Source organism: Cetorhinus maximus, chromosome 36 (genome assembly GCF_964194155.1).
Source record: "Cetorhinus maximus chromosome 36, sCetMax3.hap1.1, whole genome shotgun sequence".
NCBI lineage: Eukaryota > Metazoa > Chordata > Chondrichthyes > Lamniformes > Cetorhinidae > Cetorhinus > Cetorhinus maximus.
The window spans coordinates 2,978,828-2,993,934 of record NC_135914.1 but is presented as its reverse complement, the minus strand read 5'-3'; the positions used below and the strand labels follow the sequence as shown (position 1 = coordinate 2,993,934).

Here is a 15,107-nt window from a genome sequence, read left to right as displayed (position 1 = left end):
GGTTAATTGCACCGTCTGGCCGACTTCAGCTGTCAATATGAAGCGTCTCTGAGACAGAGAGAGTTAGGATTCTGCAACTAAAAATATTATTGTTTCGTTGCCATTGATTATGGAGAGACAGGAAGCAGCCGCTTTGAAACGGGTGGCTGTAATTTAAGAACAGTCACGTCATTGCCTTTAATTATTCTTGGTTAGATTAATTTTCCAATTTGCGTTTTCTTCACTTTACAGGAGGTACCAGTAGATAAACTCACATGATCAGATTAAGTTCCTTCACCTAATCGCTGGGTCAAATTTTCAGCTGGATAAACCCTTTTTCTGGCTGATTCCTGTTTAAAATTCTCACCCACCTCTTCCTCATCATAAACCCGCAGAACTTGGAAAATGAGCATCAGAGATAAAGATTCCTTGGCATCTTGACGAGGTGAGCTTTCCTTGCTTTCGCTCCCATCAGTTTATTACCACAGGTGCAGTGATCTCTGACTGACCTGAGCTCAGACCCAATGAGCTGCTCCGCTTTCTGATGTTGCAGAAACTGCGATGAGCTTTGCTATTGACAGTATGACACCATATTAGGTGCGGGTCCTTGTGAATGCCACGTGCATTTGACTTCCTGTGAGCCACAGCGGTCAAATGGCAGAATGCTTATTAAGGGCTTCATTGGGTTGTCATTCAGAGGGGTGGTAACAGAACACTACCGGTAGGGGAAAAGGTTCAATATTGCAGTTAAAGATTGATTCGTTCTCGGGATGAAAGCCTCACTTGGAAGGCCAACATGTATTAACCATCTAGAATTGCCTGTTGAGAAGGTGGTGGTGAGCTACCTTCTTAAAGTGCTGCAGTCCATGTGGTCTAGGTACACCCAGAGTGTTGTTCGGGCGAGAGTTCCAGGATTTTGACCCAGTGGCATTTAAGGAACTGTGGTTTATTCCAAGTCAGAATGGCGTGTGACTTGGAGGGGAGCTTGCAGTTGGTGGTGATCCATGTATCTGCTGCCCTTGTACTTCTAGGTTGTAGAGGTCGCAGCTTTAGAATGTGAACGCCAGGAAATCATAAAGTTACGTCACAGTGTTCAATAAAATTTATTCTGCAAAAAGGTTTTAAAGATTCTTGATGCAGCTTGATAAACACAGAGGCTGGAAAATATTGAATGTGACTTCTGTACATTGATTTGAATTTTAAGTACGGGTATCTCGTTCTCCAAAATACAAGTTGCACACAGACATGGAGTGGAATTCGAATGGAACAATACGTTCTTGCACTGCACTTATCAGGAATCAATTATAAGATTCTCTTTCTACTTCAGTTCTGCTCCGTAACATTTCCGTGCACTGTGGTCCTTTCTGTTAAGCCTCATCCATGATTTAAAGCGGCAATGGTGATTAGCCTCAATTCAGTGTTTTGAGCTCAATGTAGAATGGAATGTAAAATGATTTGATTGATTGATCCCGTGAAGAGTTTCAAACAATAACGCATATTTCACTTTAAATCTTACTCTAAGTGCGACTACAGCAGTTCAATGGAAAATTCACTGCACAGTTATACTTTTGAAATAACTGTAAAGCTTCTTTAATGTTAAAGTTTACAAAATTACATGGAATTTAGAGCACAGAAACAGGCCATTCGACCCGAGTCTCCGTGCTTGAGGTTATCCACCACACGGGCCTTCTCCCAGCCCCTCTTCTTCTGAGCCCAACAGTTTATTCTTTTCTTCCTTTCTCACGCATATGTTTGTCCAGCTTCGCACTTAAACACATCTCTGCAAAGCCTCTATCACTTCCTATGGGAGCGGGTTCCACGTTCTCCCTGCTGTCTGGGTGAAGGAGTTTCTCCTGAATTCCCGACTGGATTTATCTCATATTGATGACCCTTAGTTACAGAGGACCATTGGAACACAGGAGCTGGATTAGGCCATTTCGCGTTTCGAGCCTGCTCCACAATTCAATAAGATCATGGCTGATCTGGTTGTGGTCTCAAGTCCAGTTTCCCGTCTGCCGCACATAGGCCCTCAACCCCTTGCCGAACAAAATTCTGTCCATCACGGTCTTGAATAAGTTCAAACGCACAGGCGCCACTACTTTGTGGGGAAGATAATTCCACAAACGAACGACCATTTGGGTGGCAAAAAAATCTCCTCATCTCTCTCTTAAAATGGAGGCCTTTATCTTTGAAACATCTCCCCTAGCTTTGTGCACAACAGGAAACATCCTCCGGCTATCCGCGCTATCAAGGCCCCTAAGGAAGATATACCTTTCAATAGGATCACCTTTCATTCCTCTAAACCCCAATGGTAATTCCTGAATTCCCCGGAATTCCCGGTTGGATTTATTGATGACCAATATTTTGGAAATCCTGCTGAAGTAGAGCCATCTTCCCTACGCCTCCCTAAATGAAGCATTTCATAATTTTAAAGGTGTCGATCGAGTCACCCCTCAATCTTCCCCTTTTATAAGAGTAAAGAGCCCCCGTCTGTTTATTTTCCCTGATAGTTATAAGCTCGCCGTCCTAGTGTCATCCTTGTGAAATATTAATTGTACCTTTTGCACAGCCTCTAGAATATGCAGAGCTGTGTTCTGTACTCCAAGTGTGGTCTAACTAATGTGAGTACATACCTGCTGCATTTTGCAAAATAGTTTAGTGCATGACAGCATTTCAACCTGCAATAAACAGGAAAACCGCAGAGAGCTGTCACCCTCGGCATCATTTTCCAACCCCTATCTTGTATCTATGAATAAACACAGGACGCCATTCAGTCTGCACATTTCACACCTCCTCCACACCGGGAGATCGAGAGCGAGTTCACAGTGAGATTCGGATTGGAGGCTCAGAGTCTGACCGTCTGAAATCCCGGACAATGAGCTGCATCGCTGTGTGTGCATTGTCCCATCTCTTCCAGGGTGAGTATCCTAACATGTTCAGATAGAGTGGAGATGGGTTTGGATGGAGTAAATAAGGAAAAACAGTTTCCACTGGCAGGAGGGTCGGTAACCAGAGGGACACAGATTGAAGAGAATCAGCAATAGAACCAGAGGGGGAGATGAGATTCTATTTTAACTCAGCGAGTTCTTGTGATCTGGAAGGCGCTGCCTGAAAAGGAGCAAATTCAATCGGAACTTTCAAAAGGGAAATTGAATAAATACTTGAAAGGGAAACAGTTGCAGAGGTATGCGGGAAGGAGAAGGTTGAGAGCGGCAGCTAAATGGATAGATATCTCAGAGTGCTAGCACTTTGAAGGGCCGAAAGGCCTCTGCCTGCGCTGTGCGGTTCTATAAGATGTAATACAGTTTTCAACTCCGATGTAAAAATAGAGCGAATATAGTCAACAACGTGGGAAATGTGTATACGGCAGGAATAATGAATGGAATTAATCCGAAATGGATCCTCTCCTGGAATGAAAGATGTGAGTTGGCTCCATTGAAATTATTGGCAATTGAGAAGAGCACAAAGTTTCTAATAGATCATTAGAGTGAGTTATAATCTCTGTAACAAAATGAAATGCCCAAAGTCAGCCGAGAAGAAGAGGGCACGAAGGGTGGATGAGAGAAAAATAAAACAGTAGGAAAATTTCGATTTCAAGCAGCCCTTTTAAGTTTTTAACCTCATACAGTTGCCATGTGTGTATCCCAGTGATTAAATTAGATTTACTGGTGAATGAACTCGTACTGTGCCCTCGGAAAGACAGGGGTAAACCGACGCAAACAACCGATTCCGCGCGATTTTCCGATATGGTCTACTCTTTAAAAAGGCTTTTGCTTCCTCCATTTCGAGGTGTCTTCGCCGGAGGCCGGCTTCAGGAGCGAGGGTGTGCGGGTGACGGGCCGCTCCATAATCTGTGGTAACCTCTTGTTTTTTCTCTCTCGCTCAGTTATTGTGTCTCAGCCTGTCTTGTCCCAGTCTCCGCCGGTACAGACACTCCCTGCGGGCAGACGTGCTGAACTGAGCTGCCACACGGAGAGCCCATTAGTTGCTTACGCCTTTTGGTACAGACAGTGGGGGCGAAACGACATGAAGCTGGTTTACACTGCGGGCAAGTACCTCCAAGCAGAGAGGAGGTTTTCCAGCGAGATTTCTGACAAAGGGGGTAATTATTCACTGCTCATTGCGGATACCCGGAGAAATGATTCTGGAATATATTACTGTGCAATCCGCAATTACCAGAACAGGACCTTAATAATCGGAAATGGCTCCCAGTTAGTGATTACAGGTAAATTTCATCAATATTCCATTGCATTGCGTCTTTCTACAGCAATTAAAATTGTCTGGTTTCAGTTCTTAATGGGATTTCTGTTCCATTTGCCAAATTTAGAGGGCTCTCCGACCATATTCCTCCTCACCCCGCCGGAGGATGAGATTCCTTCCATGGAAAGGGTCCCGTTGTTGTGTTTGATCAGAGGTTTGTCCCCCGATCCCTTTCCCATCCGCTGGAATGTTTCCGGGCGGGATACCGAAGGACAGACAGATTCTGGGACAATTGAGATGGACGGGACCTACACCATAAGGAGTTACACCAGCCTCTCGGCGGAAACTTGGAGATCCGGCGCTGTCTGTACTTGCACCGTTCAAATCAACTCCAGTGAAAATCACCTCAGTGCAAGTGTCTCATCTCAGAGAGGTAGCTGTTAACAGTCACCGTTTACCAATCTATTTAATGCTGATGGGAGACTTTGTCAATTTTGTAGATTAGAATTGTCCATCTTTGCGTGTGTGTACATGTATCATCATTTTATCATTGACCTATGACAGATCTCTCTATCTTTCAGAGTTTAGCTTTCAGAACGTTTTACTCTATCTGTCCTCTCTACCCGAGAGAGCTATGGATGTTCAGTCACAGAGATAGATTTTTTCATATGTGTACACGGTGGAAATATGAAGCTGCAGTACAATATTAGCCTTAGTCTTATTGAATGGCGCACCAACTTTAATGGACCGAATGGTCTCTTGCGCCCATTTCTTGTGTTGGTGTGTCTGGTTAGGCATATTGACATGGTTCCATGCCACTGGATGATTTGGCAGTGTGTAAAATTGAAAGGTGCTATTACATTCTCAGTGCACCACTTTGTCTCACAATGCCATTATACAATTACCTATTCATCCCTCTACCTAATTCACATGCACAGTATTTCTGGCTGTCTCAGTTAAACGTTTAGTTAAAAGGTACTATATTTAACTGTTTGTCTGCCTATTTATCTGTCTATCCATCTTTCTCTCTCTCTCTCTCTCTCTCACTTTCTTTCTCTCTCTCTCTCTAGCAATCATTATATTTCTTTCCGAGTGCAGTGCAATATGTCTACCCCTTCTGTCTGTCTGTCCGGCTCTCTGTTCCTTTCTCTCTGATCTCGTCTCTCTTTTTTCTGCCTTTCTCTGCTTCTGTCTCACTCAGTTTGTCACTTTATGTCTGTTTCATTCTCTGTCTCTGTTGATTTATTTATTCATCTCTCCATTTGTCTATCTCACACTCCCTGTGATTATCTTTTTTCATTTCTGCCGTAGTTAAATGGAGCGGTATAAGACATCTAGCCCATTCACCAATCTGCCTATCTCTCTCTTTCTATCCTCACTCTCTCTTTCTCTCTCTCTTTCTCTCTCTCCCTCCCTCTCTCACTCTCTTTCTCTCTCTCTCTCTCTGTATCAATCATTACATTTGTTTCCTAGTGCAGTTTAATATGTCTACCCCTTCTGTCTGTCTGTCCGACTCTCTCTGTTTCTCGCTCTCTGATCTCCTCTCTTTTTTCTGCCTTTCTCTGCTTCTGTCTCTCTCAATTTGTCATTTTATTTCTGTCTCATTCTCTGTCTCTGTTGATTTATTTATTGATCTCTCCATTTGTCTATCTCACTCTTCCTGTGATTATCTTGTTCATTTCTGCCGTTGTTAAATGGTGCGTGATAAGACATCTAGCCCATTTGCCAATCTGCTTATTTTTCTCTTTCTATCCTCTCTCTCTCTTTTTCTCTCTCTCCCTCTCTCACTGTTTGTCCTCATGCATGATTCACTGATAGCTTGTATGCAGCTACAGCAGGTAAGAAGGAAGGCAAATAATATTTTGTCATTTATTGCTAAAGGAATAGAGCATAAAACAGGGAAGTGATTTTGCAGCTGTAAAAGGCATTGGTGAGACCGAACCTGGAGTACTGTGCACAGTTTTGGTCCCCTTACTTGAGCAACGGTGCAGTTGCATTAGAGGCGATTCAGAGAAGGTTCACTAGATTAATTGCAGAGTTGCGGGGCTTGTCTTATGAGGAGAGATTGAGCAGTTTAGGCCTGTACTCGCTGGAGCTTAGAAGGATGAGAGGAAATCTAATTGAGGTATTTAAGACGCTAAAGCGTTTAGAGAAAGTAGACGTGGAACTGATGTTTCCCCTTGTGGGGCATTCTAGAACGAGAGGCCATAGTTTTTGGCTAAGGGGTGGTAGAATTAAATCAGAGATGAGGAGAAATTACTTTTCTCAAAGGGTCGTGAAACTGTGGAATTCACTACCTCAGAGTGCAGTGGATGCCGGGACGCTGAATAAATTTAAGGAGGAAATAGACAGGTTTTTAATTAGTAACGGATTTAAAGTTTATGGGAAGAGGGCGGGAAATTGGAGTTGAGGCTGAAATGAGATCAGCCATGATCGTATTGAATGGCGGGGCAGGCTCGAGGGGCTGGGTTGCCTACTCCTGCCCCTAGTTATTATGTTCTTATTTTTGTTTGTCTCTCTCTCACTCTGTCTCTCTCTTCCCCGCTGCCTTTCTATTGCCCCCTGTTTCCATCTGTCACTAAATCTCTTTCTCTCTCTATTTCTCTCTCTCTCTCGCTCTCTCTCTCTTCCTCCATCTGTCTGCCTCTATCTCTCTTTCATTATCGATGCCTCTATCTAACGATTTATCTGTGCATTTCTATCCTAGTTAATCTGTTTTGTATCATATATATGCCTTTTCTATCAGCCCCTCTCCATCTCTCTCTATGTTACTATTTATCTCCTGTTTAAAAATTGCTGTATAAGATCTATGCTTTCACTTGCTATCCAACTATCCATCTCTCTATCTATTTGTCCTCTCTCTTTTTATCTCATTCTGCTTCTGTCCTGTTTCAACACTGTTAGGTAAGATCCCTGCTCTATTTCAGGATGATGAACTTTGCAAAAAATCAATTCCCATTTTCGGGTGAAGTCAAACATTTAAATTGACATAATTTCTCTTGTTTAATTAATTTCACAAGCTTATTTCAAATGAAAGGCTTTCTTTTTCAGGTTCTCCGCCCCCTTCCACCTGCAGTGTCCCGCTTTCCGGGAGTTTGTCGGTGGCGGCGCTTCTCCTTCTGGGGGCGATCCTTGTGGCCGGGAGAAGGAACTGCAGGAACAGGCAGACAGGTAGCGATTTCTGGGAGACGCTGTAACTCCGCGGTGCTCTCAATCCATCAATTTATTAAGTTATTGATACTTTTAGCCTGTTCAGTGTGAAATGTAACCATTTACGCTCAGTTCAAATTTTACTTTCTAACAGGAAAAATGAACATTGATGAGCAACTGACAGTTTCCAGAGAACAACCAGAGAATACAGAGGTAAAAGTATGGAGTTACTGTCGCCACAACGCGTGAATACATTTCACTGAATTCTAATCCAAGGCTTACATTTCACAATTATTTTCCTATGAGCCTGGAAAACTTTGCGTAGTGGGCGCTACAGTATTGGCGAAACAGGCTTCAATTCCCCGAGGGCAGCGGGTTAAGGGGTAATCTCACCGAGGGCTTTATGGTAGTTAAAGGATACGATAGGCTCAATGGAGAGAAGTTTTTCCACTTTTGGGGCTGGGAAGGGGAGAGTCCAGAACAAGAAGAAGAACGTTAACATTAGATCAGCTCGTTCAGATGTGTTATCAGGAAGCACATCGTCATTCAAAAGCGAGTGGAAATCTGGAAATCTCTCCCCTCAAAAGCTGCTGCGGCTGCGGGATCAATTGGAAATATCAAAACTGAGATTGATAGATTTGTGTTGGGTCACAGGATTAAGGATTATGAAACCAGGTTGGGTAGATGGGAGTTATGATACAGATCCGCCATGATCTCAGCGAATAGGCTGGAGGGGTTGAATGGCCTTCTCCTAACCCTATAATGACGGTGCTCGTTATATTATCGATTCTGTTTTTACTTTTCCTCCACAGACACATTATGCCCGCCTGGCATTTAAGGACGATCCCAGACTCTGATTGGAGAGGAAAGAGGGGGAGAACTCACAGTCTTTTTCCCGAAAGTGTCGTGTTGCAGTAAGTTTCCTCTGTTGGGTGGGAAAGTCCGAAAGTCCAACCGACGCTAACTAAGGCACATTATCGGCGCAATTTTGCGATGTCGCCCAAAGCGGGAACTGAATTACCTCCTAATGTTCGCTTTCCAAACCATGATATACCGCCTGCAGTTTCAGCCAACCTCTCCAAGTTTCTCTTATCTGGTATTAGTGTTTATTATTGCATTCTGCATCTTTAATCAGTATGTCAGCAATATATCATTCAAACAGGTTTAACAATGTATCTGTGCTCGAGTTACCTACATATTAAAACCATTGAATAACAGTGACAGCTCCATGCTTGTTTTTTTATCATTAAGGCTAGATGCGCTCAGGGTATCTCTGAGACCAATATACAAATATATTTATAGAACGAATGTTAGCAGGGCAGAAGCAGGGCTAAGGGCTAAAACAGGTACTGGGTGGGGATTTAGGCTGCATTGATATGAAAGCTGCAGTGTTAGTAAACCCTGAGTTGCGTCCTGGGGGGGAACAATGTTACTTTTACTCTTGAAAAAAAAATATTTACAATTCTTCGGCCCTTTTGATAATGCAGTTGACCGCATTTTACCGACTAAAATCACTGGTTCGAAGATGCTTACAGCACAGGAGGAGGTAATTCGGCCCGTCACGCCTGTGCCAGCTTTTTGAATATGTACTTTAGTCCCACACCCCAGCTGTGTCCTCATGACCCAAAGAATTAGTCATCTTGTAACGCACCACTCATTAAATGTTAGTCTCTATCCTGAGTGCAGCACGTCCCATCGGTTGTGACTGAAAGTGGCTGCTCGCGATGCTAATAATCCGCAAACATGAACACAATTCGCTCCTCACATTCAAATGTCAGTCTAACGCTTGAGTAAATTTGAGGTATTGTTTCACTGAGGTGATGTAATCTATTTCCATGACACCTTTCATTTCATCAACGTTAAAAAGCTGGCCTGGAAACCGTTGCAGTGCTGATCACTGGATATCTGGTTTGCAGAGTGTCTTGTGATTCCTCTTCGTAGCAGATAGAAACATTTCGAAACTAATACTGGCTTATTCTGCTGTAAAGCCTTATTCTGCACAGATGTTTCGAGGCACTTATTACAAGGTGCATGTGGAAAAAGTCATTCTGCTAAAGACAGTTCAACCGTCCGTCAAGGTTCTTTCCTCCTCAAACTGCAGGACAGCAACTGCTTCCTTAAAAAATATCAGGGAGATTTGCAATATCTTCACTATTCTACCTAGCCAGTGAATCATTCCTGGTGCTGATCATTCTGTGGGTCATCGACGTCCAAGCATCAGTCCTCATAATACCTTGTCTTATTAATCCCAGGGGCACATTGGAGCTATTCAGTCCCTCAGGTTGGATTTGGCATTCGACCTGGTCATGGCTGAAATTAGGAAATTGAGATAGTTTAAGTACGTTCTATGTGTGTTTGTGTTTTTTTAAGTATAAGGTACATCTTTAAGTTTAAGTTTAATTGATATATTTTTTCTATTTTTCGATTAAAATGTGAAACCTGGGATCTAGTTTCATTTTTGAATGGAGGGAGCAGGACAAAAGTCTGTGTTTGTTTTCTGACGCTTCTAAATACTTTTATGAATCTTGAAGTGAGTGTAAAACAATCACAAGAGTAAAAAAAAAGGTGATGTTGCCGAGCATTAGGGGTGCAGGAAGGAAGTCACTCACCCAGACACGCACACACACTCACATATACAAACGAACACAGAGAGAAAGAGAGAGAGAAAGTAGCAATTTGAGTTCACTTGAAAGCAGCTGCCAACGAGAGGATGGAGATCAGAGATAGCAAGTCGCAAACTGAAGTTGAAGTCAAGACTCCATATAAATAATCTACTGGGAGACGAGACTGCAGAGAGCAGGTTTCCCAAAAGAACCGACAGGTTCCAAGCCCAAGGAGTGAGACAAAAACAGAGCAAATTCACAAGGATACGTTCCAGTTAAATGAAAGACAGGGGCCGGATGTAAAATTGATTGGATATTCTCATTTTACCAAGTAAAGCTACCTGGGGATTCACTGATAGAAGCTCTGCTCAAGCTGCACCTAGGCCTCATCTCCTCAGGTGTAAAAAAAGGGCAGCTGCCAGTGAGGGAGAAACACCATAAGGCACTCTCTCTGCTGCCACCGGAGAAGGTGGTTAATGAATGAATGATCCAATTCACATCCAAGTTTGAGTATTCTTAAAATGAATCATTAATCTGCTCGGAGACTATTTGACAGGAAATAGTTAATGAGTCCTTCAGAAACAAAATTAAACTGGTTTGAAATTTATAATAACGGATTCAAATATTTTAATGATGGATTTGTGAACTTTAGCCGATTGTTACACTCTGACATTGTTCACTGGCATAATTTATTCTCCAAAGTAAATCAGATAGAAGACCTCATAAATGTGTTGCCCAAAATATTGTCTTAAATTTTAGACCTGGATTATTCTGCGAGTGAATGTGATTTACCGATATTCCACCGATGTTGGATACCTGGATGATTCAGGATATCACAAAATGCAGGTTAATGGACACCAGGTTAAATGGTTTGCGTCGGGTCACGGAATTCTCGCCTCCGGTTTCGGGGTTATACCTATCAGGAAAGATTGAACAGGCCGGGGCAGTTTCCTCTAGAAAGGTGGAGGCTGCGGGGGTGACCTCTTAGAGGTCTTCAAAATTATGAACATATTCGATATGGAAGACGTAAAGAAGATATTCCCAATTGTGGGAGAGAGAACAGAACTAGGGACCATCAATATACGATAGACACCAATAAATCCAATCAGGAATGCAGGAGAACCATCTTTACTCATACAGTGTGGATAATGTGAAACTCGCTCGCAGATGGAGTGGTCGAAGTGAATCGCAGAGATGCATTTAAGGAGGAATCAGCAATAACACACGAGGTGTGAGGGATAGAGGACATGTTGATGGTGTGGGATGAAGGGGCGGTGGGCGGAAGATCCTGTGCAGCAGAAACACCGGCACAGAGCATATGGCCGATTCTCCGCTGTTCCACAGGAGTGATTTTGACACAAAGAGGCAGGCGGGAAGGCAGATTGTGGGTGAAGAAGTTACTAAAATAATAGCGTCATATTCTAGTTTCTTTTTTCAATCTGGTGTGTTTTTGCTGAAATCCGAATAAATGAATGTTGTCTCGGTGAATTAACCAGAACACTCGGAATGAGGGACATTTCCACTCTGCCCACGCGAATGTCATAAGCAGCCGTGTTGTTGAAATCAGCACCATTGCCTTTAGTCTTCATTTTGCACCAGTTTGGACTGTGGACCGCCTGTGACGCGTGTTTACCACGAACTGCAGTGTGTTGCCCTTTGCAGGCAGAGCCGTGTGTGGTCTCCTAACCTGTAAACAGGAAACCCTCAGCTAAAACTTACACGCGCTGATTTTTCCAGTGCGCTATTTCTAAATGTTGCACGCAATTTCCGCAAAATGTGCATTTTCACCACGTCTTCCGAGTCCGGGGCCGAGAACAGAGGCACCCGAGCGAAGAGACGGTGAAAATCTCACAGCAGCCGGCCCGGGATCGGAGACCGAGAGCTTCTTAATACCCTGCGCGTTGCTGCGTCTGTTTCCAGGTTTGTGCCTTCTTCACTCCTCATTCGGACTTGTTTAAGACCACTGATATAGTCAGCCAAGTAGAAAATTATCCCCATGGCTATATTCTATAATATTAGCTTCATGTTGAAAAACCGAGTTATGTCCTCCTGATCAAAATTGATCACATATTAACATTCTCCAATCTATCGGATGAGATGTTCAAACGAGATCCTTTGTCTGCCCCTTTCGGATGCAAAAGGTCCCAGGGTCACTATTAGCAGAGGAACGGAGGGGGAGGGGGGCGGCGGAGTTCCCCCCGTATCCCTGGGGCGAACACTTATCCCCCAACCAACATCATTAAAAAGACGAACTGGTTCATAATCACTTTATTACTTGTGAGTCTAGCTGTGCGCATTTAAAGCTGCCGCCTTTCCTACATAACAACAGAGAATAACTTGAAAGAAACTCCTTCATTGCCACTTATGCGCCTCTTTTTCCCTCTTGCTACTGTTATTGTTTCAAATTTAACCCTCAACGTTTGACTCCGTTAGCCTGTATTAACCAGTGGATGGTCTATTATATATTTTACTGTTGTAGACGATTCGCCATGGCAAGTGTATACTCTCTCCCTGCCACAACAGAATCCATAGTGTTGGTTTTGTACCTCGCAGTTATTGTACCTCAGGCAGTTTTGCGCCAGACACTGGAAGGTCAGAGTCTGGCGCTTGGAAGTGCCTAAAAGGTGCATTGTGACACGGCTTAGTTGACGGTGGTGGGGTGGGGGTTGTGAGGTTTGCTGTTGGTGTGGTGCGGGGGGCGGTCCACTGGTATAAGCGGAACCATCGCACACATCTGCAACTGGTTCTACATCTAAGCCGTGACGGAATGCAACTCTCGAACCGGGATCTTTTCGAGTGAAGCTAACCAGAATCCACACGCTGTTCTCTGAATATTGCGCGTGTCCAGGCCCCTGATTCGGGTATGTATTACTGTGCAGCTAAGGAACTCAGTGGGATGTCCTTTACGTTTGGAAATGGTTCAAAGTTGCTTATCACAGGCATAAATTTCGATAACTTAACACATTGCAACATCAATAACCAGGAAGTTATGGTCGATGGTGATGGAATCTTAAGGCCCGGCCCTACAACGTTCTCCAATAATCGATCATTTAACTCCGCCTCCAGCTGAAATTTTCTCGTTGTAAAGTGTCCCTTCGGTGTGTTGGGTGAAGAGTGTGGGCCTCGATTCCTTTTCCGTCCGCTGCAATATTTCCGGGCGGGGCCCCGAGTGACAGAGCGATTCCAGGAAAATAGAGCCGGACGGGACATACACCATGAGGAGTTTCATAATTCTCTGCGCGGAAACTTGAAACAGCGGCGCTCTCTGTTCTTGCGCCGTTCCAATCAACTCCAGTGAAAATCATCCAAGTGAAAGTGCCTTAGCTCAGAGAGGTCGGTATTAACAATTACCTTGTACATTTCATTTGCGGCCGATTTGTTACCAATAGTTATTTGTGTATCAGAACTCCCCCTTTCTATGTGTCAATGTATCATTTTCTGAGCCCTTACCCTGCCCTTATATATCTCATCGTTTTAGTGTTTAGTTTTCTGAATTTTTAAGTCCATCTGTGTAGTTGGGATAAAAGGGTACGGAGGGAGATAAAATATTTTGACATGTCAATGATTAAATAAAATCCCAATTTCCTATTTACTATTTTCTCTCTCGATTCCTCTATGTCATGACCTGTTTTCCATCGAGCCTCCAGCACAGAAACAGTGCTTTCGGCCCTTTGGCTCGGTGCTGGTGTTTCTGCTCCATACGAACCTCCTCCAACCCCATCTTCATCTCAGCCCATCAACATATCCTTCTGTTCCTTTCTCCCTCATGTGCTTATACAGCAGCACCAATAAACCCATCTCAGCATGGATGACCAAACTGATCATAACACCGTGGTACATGGAGCCAGTCAAGTGGAGGGGTGTGTGTGTGTGTGTGGGGTGGTTGGGGTGGGGGGGTGGGGGGGGGGGTGGGGGGGGGTGGGTGGAGGGGTAGGAAACAGAAATGTAGCTGTAATCGGGGACAGTATAGTTCGGGGAATAGATATTGTTCCCTGTAGCCAGGATCGAGAGTCCCGAAGGCTGTGTTGCCTACCTGGTGCCAGGGCTAAGGATATCTCATCTCATCTAATCTGGGCTGCAGCCGAACTTGGAGTGAGGGCGGAAAGATCCAGTTGTCGTGTACCGCCTAGGTACCAACGATATAGGTCGAATGAGGAAAGAGGTTCTGCTGAGAGAATACGAGCAGCTAGGGGCTAAATCAAAAAGGAGGATCAAAAAGGTAATAATCTCCGGACTACTACCTGAGCCACGAGCTAATTGGCGCAGTGTCAATAAGATTAAAGAGGTAAATGCGTGGCTCAAAGATTGGTGTGGGAGAAATTGGTTCGAATGCATGGGTCATTGGCACTAGTACTGGGGAAAGAGCTATTCTGTTCGGACGGGCTCTACTTGAATCATGCTGTGACCAGTGTCCTGGCGAATCGCATAACTCGGGTTGTAGATAGGGCTTCAAACTAAATAGTGAGGGGTAGGGTTCAGTTGCATGGAAATATAAAAAAAATCAAAGTTTAAGGAGAGGGTAAGAGTGCAGGTTAGTGACGAGGGTGATTGTTACCAAAACGTGAATGGAAGGGACAGAGAGTGCGAAGGACAAATTGCACCAAAGAATAATATAAGGGTAAGGAAAATTGACAATAGGGCAATTTAAAGGCTTTATATCTGAATGCACGGAGCATTCGGAATAAAACTAATGAGTTAACATCGCAAATTGAGATAAATAGGTACGATTTGGTGGCGATTACTGAGACGTGGTTAAAGGGAGAGCAGGTTTGGGAGTTGAATATCCAAGGGTAATCAGTGTTTCGGAAGGATAGGCAGGTAGGAAAATGAGGTGGTGTAGCTTTGTTAGTAAAGGAATAGTTCAGTGCTATAGTGAGCATTGATATAGGCACTGGAGGGCAAGATATAAGTCTGGGTAGAAATAGGAAATAGCAAGGGAAAGAAGCCCCTGGTGGGAGTAATCTATAGGTCCCCAAAATGTAGTCCTGCAGTAGGGCACAGTGCAAACCAAGAAATACTGGGAGCATTTAAGAAAGGCACGGCAAAAATCATGGTTGATATTAATATGTATATAGACTGGCCTAATCACATTGGCAAGGGTAGCCTTGACGGAGAGTTCATAAAGTGCATTAGAGATTGTTTCTTTGAGCAATATGATGTAGAACCAACCAGGGA

The 15,107-nt window shown here is 43.8% G+C and overlaps 1 protein-coding gene across 1 annotated transcript; it reads left to right on the top strand.

Annotated features, from left to right (window-relative positions):
* Positions 1-4,476: 4,476 nt before the first annotated feature.
* On the top strand, positions 4,477-8,521 carry LOC144672186 (uncharacterized). The gene is made up of 4 exons (XM_078534005.1): positions 4,477-4,612; positions 7,231-7,350; positions 7,484-7,542; positions 8,142-8,521. The coding sequence occupies exons 1-4, from the start codon at positions 4,477-4,479 to the stop codon at positions 8,184-8,186; spliced, it is 360 nt and encodes a 119-aa protein (XP_078390131.1). The 3' UTR covers positions 8,187-8,521.
* The last annotated feature ends 6,586 nt before the right edge of the window (positions 8,522-15,107 follow it).

What these genes read in the sequence shown, in the direction of transcription:
- LOC144672186 (XM_078534005.1), top strand. Translation starts at nt 4,477, where the DNA reads ATGGACGGGACCTACACCATAAGGAGTTACACCAGCCTCTCGGCGGAA. An exon ending in CTGCAGGAACAGGCAGACAG is followed by an intron (nt 7,351 to 7,483) that starts GTAGCGATTTCT and finishes ACTTTCTAACAG; the next exon opens with GAAAAATGAACATTGATGAG. An exon ending in AACAACCAGAGAATACAGAG is followed by an intron (nt 7,543 to 8,141) that starts GTAAAAGTATGG and finishes TTTCCTCCACAG; the next exon opens with ACACATTATGCCCGCCTGGC.